General features: G+C 57.1%; 1 protein-coding gene across 1 annotated transcript in view; it reads left to right on the forward strand.

The window, feature by feature from the left end:
• Positions 1-28: 28 nt before the first annotated feature.
• Positions 29-10,312, forward strand: part of PTSG_08654 (uncharacterized protein) — a gene marked incomplete at its 3' end in the record, with an annotated part of 10,990 nt that continues 706 nt past the window's right edge. Inside the window, exons 1-17 of the mRNA XM_004990387.1 lie at positions 29-440; positions 661-729; positions 1,021-1,102; positions 1,305-1,453; positions 1,611-1,677; positions 1,867-1,958; positions 2,263-2,376; positions 2,654-2,861; positions 3,173-3,279; positions 3,588-3,758; positions 3,958-4,367; positions 4,621-5,068; positions 5,215-5,377; positions 5,575-5,693; positions 5,911-6,106; positions 6,397-9,881; positions 10,092-10,155. Coding sequence (XP_004990444.1) covers positions 159-440; positions 661-729; positions 1,021-1,102; positions 1,305-1,453; positions 1,611-1,677; positions 1,867-1,958; positions 2,263-2,376; positions 2,654-2,861; positions 3,173-3,279; positions 3,588-3,758; positions 3,958-4,367; positions 4,621-5,068; positions 5,215-5,377; positions 5,575-5,693; positions 5,911-6,106; positions 6,397-9,881; positions 10,092-10,155 — 6,226 coding nt within the window. The 5' untranslated portion in view covers positions 29-158. The remainder of the gene's footprint in view (positions 441-660; positions 730-1,020; positions 1,103-1,304; positions 1,454-1,610; positions 1,678-1,866; positions 1,959-2,262; positions 2,377-2,653; positions 2,862-3,172; positions 3,280-3,587; positions 3,759-3,957; positions 4,368-4,620; positions 5,069-5,214; positions 5,378-5,574; positions 5,694-5,910; positions 6,107-6,396; positions 9,882-10,091; positions 10,156-10,312) is intronic.

Raw genomic sequence — 10,312 nt, forward strand, 5'->3', positions numbered from 1 at the left:
AGCTACCCTGATCATTTCGTGCAAATTTTGCAAACCTGCTGGTTTCCAAGCGAAGTGCACACACAACAGCCAATACAGCAGCCAACAAGCACTCAGCAGCTTTGCTTGTTGCAAGTGAGCATTGGGTTGGCGACGCGCAGTGCCTGCTGAGGGACACCATGGAAGATGGCCAGCTCCACAATGCCGAGCAGGCAATGCACGCTGAGCTTCCATCGCAGGCACGGGCACAGCGAGTGAGGGAGCGGTTGAACGAGATGTTCGCTGCGCTCTTCACCTCATCCTCAGCGTCGCTGCAAGCATCGTCCAGATCGTCCATGGTTGCCGCGCCCACCACGGGCACTGCTGGCGGCGGTACTGGCGGTGCAGCAAATAGAGCCTCGCGACAGACGGGCTCCGCAAAGGAGAGCGAACGCAACCCGTACAGGCAGCGTTTGCGTGAGGTGCGTGTTTGTACGTGTGTGAGGTGTGGGCGCGTTTGTGTTTGTGCGTGCGTGCGTGTGGATGATGTGTATGTTTGTGTATGTGTGATGTGGATGATGTGTGTGTGTGTGTACGTATGTGACTTGCACATGTGTGTGCGTGTATCGCCGCTGCTGTCAAACACCACACATCAGCGACGAACGACATCAGTGCTCATCTCGTCCTCCTGCATGTGTACAGATTTATCGGGAGCGAGATGTGGTTGTGGCCCAGACACAGGAGTTGCTGCAACAATTGGACGATGCAAAGGTGATGATGCGTCATTGTGCGAGCAAGCGCATTCCCAGCACAAAGCCACGCCATCATGAACAACAACACCATTCCACCCGTCATGATGTTCCATGAGCTCACCCACTCAATCAAACACTCCAAGTCTCTCTGCCCCACCAGCTAAGTCTCTGCCACACACACACACGCACGCACACACACACACACACACACACACACACACACACACAAACACACACAAACACACACAAACACACACAAACACACACGTTTACACTCCCTTACACACACGTACGCTGTTTGTCTGTGCAGAGCCATATCTCCGAGGCCATTGAACAGCAGGAACAAGAGCGGACAGAGGCATTCACAGATAACGCCACTGTCGCCCCAATCGGTGCGCTGAGCAGTGCTCATATGCGTGATCATGTGTTACCCTTGTGTTTGTGTGTGCTGACATGTGTGCTGACGTGTGGGAGGCGAGGGCCGATGCGTGCAGCTTTTCGCTTTCCCACCCGCTGGAGCGCTTATGCTCACCAGCAGCCACTTCGACTGCACATGGCACGCTGCTACATGCCATACACCACCTCGACCACCAGTGATTGACCTCAAGAGCATCTTGCGGGACCGCGATGTGGACACGGCGTCACTGCCGCTGCTCTCGGCCTTTGACTATCTCCCGCGTCCAAAGAACAACCCGGCCCCGCAGCGCGCCAACCGCCCGCCCTCATACGCCCGCGCAACAAAGGTCTGTCGTGTGTGTGTGTGTGTGTCGTGTGTGTCGTGTGTGTATGTGTGTGTGTCGTGTGTGTCGTGTGCATGACTGTATTGCACGCGGTTGTTCGCACCGCATCTTCCTCAACTCATGCTCATCATCTTGTCCGCGTGCGTACGTGTATGTACAGACGTCTACGATGCGCCTGCGGGCACAGGCGCGGAAGTTCCCCGATCAAGTGCACGAGTTAACAGAGTGTAAGCGTTTTTCTTGAATGCCGATGCGTGCGTGCGTGTGTGTGTGTGTGCGAGTGAATGTGTACACGACACAGCACACTGCGCTTCTGGTTGCGTTGTTTCGCACTGTGTCTCACCTCTCAACCCACACACACACACACACTCTCTCTCTCGCACACACACATACACACACATACATACACGTGACAGCTGAGGCGGCTGAGAAGTGGCGCAAGGAGGTGGTGGAGCCGCCCAGCTCAAAGCGGCAGTGGAAGGGCAAGATGAGCAAGGAAACCGAAAAGGTGTGGTGCTTGTGTGTTTGTGTGTGTGTGTGTGTGCGTGTGGTGATACGACTGTCCTCACAGCACCTTATTTTTGCACATGCCTGCTGCAGCAACTCCAGCTTCATTCATTCACACGCAAACACACACACGCACACACACACACACACACACACACACACACACACACACACACACACACACACACACACACACACACACACACACATTGCATCCCATCTCTCACCCACGCATGCATTCACACACACACACACACATTGCATCACCCACGCATACATTCGCACATATCACGCGTCACGCGCAGTCGCTGAAGAAGGAACTGTCCATGTTCAAGACAAAGACGGAAGGGTTTCTGCGTAATCCACGCGACACGGCACAGCAGCCGGCACAAGACACAGAGCTCACAGCGATGGCCATGGTGCGTTGGTTGCTGATGTGCTTGTGGTTGCGGTTGCGGTGGCGTGCTGAACGCTCTGGCCATCACACTCTTCACCGCTGTTGCAAGAAGCAGCAGCAGCACCGCCACCACCTTTCATCCTAACAACCACACTCATTGCCATCATTACCATGACCATCACCATCACAACTACCATCGTCACAACTACCATCATCATCATCATCATCATCATCATCATCATCATCATCATCATCATCATCATCATCATCATCATCATCATCATCATCTCGTGGTTCAGACGGGTACGCGACAGCGGCAGGCGGCAGCGGAGGACGCGCGTGTGTTCCGGCCCATTCCTCCGGTTGTTGCGTTCAACACATTTGAGCGAAATGCAAAGTTGCAGCAGACACTCACGCTGGTCAACACCTCCCGCGTCTCGCGCGTTCTTCGCATCCGCCCCCTCAAATCGGACCACTTTGCCGTGACCGGCACCAAGTTCCCCACAGGTCTAATCACACACAACACACACGCATACACATACACGTGCACACACATACACACACATGCACATGCACACACATGCACATACACATACACGCACGCATGCACACGCACGCACATACACATACACATACACATACACATACACATACACATACACATACACATACACATACACATACACATACACACACGTACATGCACAAACGCACACACGTACACTTCGTGGGCTCGGGATCTCTGTGTCGCCCGTGTTCGTGTGTCCTCAACAGCTCATCCCCACAACATACATCCTCGCCCCGCACCGTGCCTGCAGGCAACGCACAGGATGCGGTTGCTCCCGGTCTGTCTGTGGAGGTGACGATTGCGTTCACACCAGACCACCTCGGCACCTACAAGGAAGAGCTGGAGATTCTCCCAGAGGTGAGCCGCATGCCGGCAGCCATTGGTGTGCGTGGCGCTGACGTTGGGCGGTATTGACTAGTGATTGCTGGTGGTCACGCGGTGAAAATGCCTGCACAGCACCTTATACAGTCGTCGTAGTAGCTCGCCATTTTTCCCACATGCACACACACTCACATAACACAATGACAACACACTCACACTCACACATACAACACACGCATACCACTCACTCACAACACACTCACACGCGCTCGACAACACACTCACAACACACATAACACTTGCTGCACCCGTGGTTTTGTCACTCCGCTCTGTCACGGCAACAGAACGGTGCACCGTTCATGGTGGATCTGATTGGGGAGCGCAACCCGCCTGGCCTGACGCTTGAACCCACTGTGGACCTTGGCGTGCACCTCAAAGGGTCACGCACGCATCACTCCATCGACTTCACCAACACGGGTGGTGACACCCGCTTCAGGATCATCCCTTTCTCGCACGTGCGTGAATGTTTGTGTCGCGTTGTGTACATGTGTATGTGCGCATGTGTATGGTTAATGCTGCTGTTATTCTGAGCACACCAGCTTCACAATCACTTCGCACCTCCGCACACGCACACACTTTTGTACCGCCACACATTACTCGACCCAACTCAACACGCTAACACAATTCGCACACACCCACACATGTGCGCATCAGGTGAAGAGCAGCACACGCGCGAGTGCAAAGTCCTCAGCGGCCGCCAGCGACGCGGGCACTGATTCAATTGATTTGCAGAACCTGGAGGCCCTGCCCGAAACGTTTTGGAGCTGCAACAGCAAGGACAGTGCACGTGAGGGCGGAGACGACCAGCATGATGCAAGAAGCATGGACACTGTTGCAAGCGGGCGGTTCTTCCAGATCACAAACGCATGTCAGATGGTGGCGGAGAACGCACAGTCACAACTGCATGTGGAAGCCACGCTTTCCCAAGAAGGAAGGTGTCGTGAGCGCTTTGTGATCATCTTCGACAACTGCCTCTTTCGCATGTTGGACATTGAGGCTGAGGCTGAACTGCCAAATGTGTCTGTGAGCGGACGCCACATTCTTCAAGATGATGACACACTCAGGTCCGTGCTGCTGCTGGCATATGTTTTCTTGCGCGAGTGCATGCACTTATGTGTGTGTGTGTATGTGTGTGTGTGTGTGTGTGTGCTTGCACATTGTATTCGCTGGCTGTACATGTGTGATTGTGGCATGAACACATTCAACACTGGCATGGTTGTCTCTTTTCCAGACTCATTTCTCTTTCCTCCATCACCACCGCTGCCTTCACCACCGCCACCAATCATCTCATCTCGTCTACGTCCACCACGTCGACAGGCTCCTCATGCAGCCGTGCATGTGGAACTTTGGTGCAGAGCGCACTGTCACACTCACAAACAATGGCGCAGTCCCAGTCACATTCAGCGCTTCCATCCAACCAAAGAGGAAGTTGCAACAGCACCCGCAGCGTGATGAGAGCAAGGAAATATTGCCGGCGACCGCCACCCTGTTTTCTTGCGAGGAAGGGGAGGAAAGTCGGTCCTCCATTCCCTCCTCGGAGGCGTGCGGCATGTTTTCTGTGCATCCACCCGCGACCACCATCGAGGCTGGCAGTGATGTCACGCTGACCATCACCTGCTCGCCGCAGACAACCTTGCGTCATGCGCACCCTGTGTGCGCAGAGGCGTGGCTGGTGGTTGAAGCCCAGGACCTGCCGGGCGATTTGGCCGATGCACACGCAGTGCTGTTGGAATCATGCCTGCAGGCAACCATCTCGTCGTGCCAGGTGGGTTTACGCTGCTGCGCCGTACAACCACCAAATGCAAGCCACTGCCCTGTGTACACATGCGCGCCTACTTCATTCACCCACAATAACAACAACAATGCCACCACCACCACCACCACCACCACCACTGCCGTTGGCATTGACAGGCGAGTGTGCATCCACCAGCGTTGGCGTGGGCAGCAGCTGTGGAGCCGTCCGTGCCTGCAAGCATCCCCATTGTCATACGCAACGAGTCGGACGCAACGCTGCAGTTTTCCTGCGCCGCCGTCGTGCTTCCCACCGCTGTTCTCCACCTCCAACACCAACAAGGTGCGCCCACAACTCCGCAACTGTTGTGTGTACATGTGTGTGTGGACGCATTTATGAGCGTACATGGCTTGGTGGTCGTGGGTTTTGTGTACTTGCTCTCCTCGCCAAGTGCTATTCTCACCTAAGCTCACAAACACACACACACATATGTACGCCCATATTGTCCTTCACACATTGCCTTTTTCACCGCATACCAGGCTCCATCCCTCCGCGCGGAACACAGCACACATCTGTGATTATTGCTGGTCGCAGCGAGGGCGACGTGAACACGACCATGAAGATTGAGTTTGACAGGGCCCCACCCATCCTCCTTCCAGTCACAGCTTCAGGTGTGTGTGTGTGTGTGTGTGTGTGTGTGTGTGTGTGTGTGTGTGTGTGTGTGTGTGTGTGTGTGTGTGTGTGTGTGTGTGTGTGTGTGTGTGCGTTACACAAGCTCATTACGCTCGATACCTTCGCGTTCTTGCACGTTGTTGTTCCAACACTCATACTCACCTCCGCTCTCTCAACCCCCACCCTGCCACCGTGCGCTGCAGCTGTCTGTGCGCCCAACAGTGCTCGGCCGCTACTCGGCCACGCTGCACGTGCACATTGGCGGGCGCAGCGCTCCCGAGCTCATTGCCGTGTCGGCCACGGTGCAGGAGCCCCTGTGCTGCTTCACATCCTCCTCCATCCTGTACGTTCGTGATGTCGGTGTAACTGCTAGCGGCGGTGGTGATAATGATGTAGCTTGTGCGTGCATGGCTCTGATGCGTCCTGTTCACGTCAACATCATGCAAGCCAGCATCTCACAGTCTATGCTTGTGACATACACACACACGCACGCGCGCATACACACACACACATACACACACATCACACAACAACAACAACAACAACAACAACAACAACAACAACAACAACAACAACAACAACAACAACAACAACAACAACAACAACAACAACAACACGTTGCCACAGCTTCCCGCGTGTGTATGCCGGAGTGCCTGCGATGGTGATGGCGCACTTGCGCAACTTATCAGCGCTGGACACGTCTTTCAGCCACCGCGCCAACATCGCCCTGCTCCCCATCACTTCCCGTGCTGTCATTGCGCGCACCGCACAAAGCGCCAGACGCCACCGCCACCACGCAGACGGTAGCGGCGATGGTGGTGAAGCCGATGAAGTGATTTCGCATGGTGTCAAGCAGCAGCAGCAACAGCACCAGCAGCACAAGAAGCATCAGCAAGGCCTTCACCCCCTGACGAGCGACGACGTGATTGTGTCGGTGACGCCGGAATCTGGGGTGCTCAAGGCTGGCGAGACGCTTGAACTGGCCGTTGCATTTACTGCCCGGCGACCCGGCCCGCTCGCCCCGCACATGCTCGTGTTTGACATTGATGGCGTGAAGCAGCCGCTGCCGCTGGCTGTCATGGCGGACGTGCGCGGTGTGTCGCTGTCGTACGAGGTTGGCGCGCACATGTACACGGAGCTGAACGGACCGCCGGATGATGTGGACGTCAACACGGCACCAGGCGCCCTCAGCATTGCCCATCCATCCCACGCCACCCTCGCCTCCACCTCCACCACCCTCAGGCGCACACGAGATGCCGCCGCCATTGATGCTGCTGCTGCTGCTTCTGACTCTGCAGCGCAGCCACTGGACCCGCACCACCTGTATCTGCCTGTTGTGCGGCCGGCCAAGAGCTCGGCTGTTGCGTTTTCCCGGCGAAGGCGACAGGCGCGCCGCGTGGGCACAATGTCCTCTGTGCCCAGCATTGTGGTGACGCTGCCTGATGGCCAGGACCACGCCAAGCACAGCAGCGACACTGACACCGGCACCGACACTGACACTGACACTGACGACAATAACAGCCAAGCTGGTGATGGCGATGGTGGTGGTGCGCAAGGGGGTGATGGCGCAGAGAGTGAGCAGCCGCCCGTGTCTCAGTCGTCCTCGTCCACCTCCGTGACCTCACGGTCGAAGAAGAAGAAGAAGAAGAAGCGTAAGAAGCGTGGTGCAGCGGTACCATCACGATCACCGCGACAACAGCCGCTGGAGGTGCGTGGCCTCGTGTTTGAGCAGGTGCAGGCACACGTGCCGACATACAAGCTGCTGCGACTGACCAACCACTCTGGTATTGCTGCCACGCTGCATGCCAGCGTGACATTCTTCCCCGCGCGGGAGAATGTGCGTCTGCAAGTGCACGGCATTGGAGGTGATGCTGCAACGACAGTTTGCGGTGACGCAGACGCTGCAAATGGCAGGACAGCACCGCGTGCACGCACCCAGCGGCACACGGCAGCACAACAGGCCACGCAACGGACACATGCAACAGCCACAGCAGCGAGAGCAACTGGCAAGAGCAGCATGCGAACGGGGCAGAAAACGCGGCAGCTACCCCGGGCACCGGACATGGCCCGCAAGACGGCGGTTGGCACGTTCAAGCGGTCTGTGAAGAGCATCAAGGCAAGCATCAAGGCAGCCGTGCAGCCGGTTGAGCCTGCAGTCGCACTCAAGTCGACGGCAACCACATTTGGCGCATGCTTCATGCCGGAAGAGGCAGTGGTTTCCGTGCCGCCCCATGGCAGCTGCACACTGCGTGTGTGGTGCTACGCCGATGTGTGGGGTGACTATTCAGACCACCTCGTGCTGCGCGGGGAGCACCTGGACACGGTGCACGTGCCACTGCGGGCCAGCGTAACGGGCTGCTCCCTTGTGCCGCTCGTGACTGGAGCGAGCGACCTCAGCCCCCTCCTCCGCCTGCCCTCTCTGGCGCTGCGCAGCAACACCGAGCACCATGGCAGTGGTGTCGATGCTGTTGATGGTGTCGGTGCAGGTGATGGTGGCAGTGCTGTTGATGCAGGTGATGCTAGCCACGATGAGGTTGAGGGCCGGGCCACGATTCGAAAGTTGAGCGTGAAGAACCCCACCAGCCAGCCGCTGGCGCTGGTGTGGGAGACGTACGACGTTCTTGCAGACGACAAGCAGCTTGTGGATGTGTTTGCGCGCACGATCAATGACGACCCCGTGCTGAATCCGCCGCACACCCACGACAATGGCAGTGGTGGCGATGGCGGTGTTGATGGTGATGAACCGTTGCTGAAATTGCGGGTGCGTGCGCATGAAGGCAAGCGCTCGCACGTCTTCTCCGTGTGGCCGCCCGTGGCGGTGATCACCCCAGACCAGACAACGGTGTTCAAGGTGCGGTTTGCACCGAATACGCTGGGCACATTCAACGGCTTTGTGCGCGCAGTTGTGTTCACGCCTGCGCAGGCGAGTCTGTCTCTCGCGCCGATGCCTGCAAGCAAAGACGTGATTGCGTTTCTGCATGGCCACGAGGAGCGGCTGCCACCGTTCCCCGTGCAGACACTGATGCTCGACAGAGAGACGGCCACACTGCGTGCACCGACGGCCTCTGAAGCGAAGCAGCTAGTCAAGGAGGTGGACGTTGTCGATGACGTTGCTGGCGGTGACCGTGATCGCGGCGATGGTGATCGCGACGATGACGTTCAGCAGCCACAACAACTTTTGCAGTCGCAGGAGTCACAACAGCAAGAGCAAGAGCAAGAGCAAGAGCGGGCAACTGCAAAGGTGACGAGGAAGCAGAGGCAGCTGCGATTTATTGCTGGGTTGGTGCGACGCAGCACGCTGCGTACGGAGTCCACGGCGCTGACGATTCAGGTGACGGCCCGGGCCGAACATCCGCTGCTGCAGGTGGTTGGGGCGCCTGACACTGGCGTTTTGTTCCAGTTGAGTAGCGATGACGTACAAGAGGGACGCAAGGCGCATTCAACAAGCTTCACGCTGTACAACCCCACGTCCAGCCGCATCACATTCCGGCTGCACGCAACGCCCGAGTTCCAGGTTGGCCTGGTTGGCGCGCCGTCAACAACAGGCAGCTCAACGCGCGCAACAACAGCAGTGACGACCACGACAGGCACGGCCGCAACAGCCGCAATGGTGCGTGCAGGCACGGGCTCAACACAGCAGCGCAGCGGGAGAATACGGGGTCGCAGTCCAAAGTACGCCGTGTCCATGCGAGGCACCAGTGCTGTTGGCGGTGATGGTGATGGTGCAGTGACTGCGCAGCGACAGGCGACGGCGCAGCTTGGGCGGGCAGACATCAAGTCGATGGTCAAGCCCATCGTGCTTGAGCCAGCGCAGTCGTGCTCGGTTGGCGTGCGGTGGAGCGTGCCGTCTGTCCGCGCGCTCGTCTCGCGTGCGTGGAATGCGGCGTCGCCTCGCAAGTCGCTGCGGGAACGGCCGTCCACAGTGCTGAGTCAGCAGTTTTTGGGCGATGCGGAGAGCGATCGGAAGGGACGACAAAGCCGTGAACAGCAGCAGCAGCAGCAGCAGCAGCAGCAAGAGGAGGAAGAGGGTGAGGAGGAGGTGGTGCAGTACCGACCAACCGCTGTGACGATTGCCGATGGTGTTGAGTTTGAGATTGAAGGGTCCCCTGATGTCCTTCGTGTTCCAATCAAGGCCCTGCTGCATCTGCCGCACCTGCAGCTGCAAGAAGACAAGGTGTGTGTGTGTGTGTGTGTGTGTGTGTGTGTGTGTGTGTGTGTGTGTGTGTGTGTGTGTGTGTGTGTGTGTGTGTGTGTGTGTGTGTGTGCGTGCGCGCTTGTTGGAGCGTGTGTGGGTGTTCACTTGTGAGTTTTCTGTTGCATCTCTCATGCCGCCGTATTTCCCCATTTCGTGTGCGATATCTGTTGTGTGCTGCACTGCTGCCAGCTTGACTTTGGGCGGTGTGTGCTCGGAGAACCGCAGGTGAAGACCGTCACCCTCATCAATTTAGGTGCGGTCGAGCGTACATGTTATGTGCAGCGTCGATGTCATGTTGTTTTGTTTGTTGTGTTGGATGCCCTGCAGTACACACACACACACACACACACACACACACACGACAACACACACACACACACACACACACACACACACACACACACACACGC

The sequence above is a fragment of the Salpingoeca rosetta genome (genome assembly GCF_000188695.1).
Source record: "Salpingoeca rosetta unplaced genomic scaffold supercont1.24, whole genome shotgun sequence".
NCBI lineage: Eukaryota > Choanoflagellata > Craspedida > Salpingoecidae > Salpingoeca > Salpingoeca rosetta.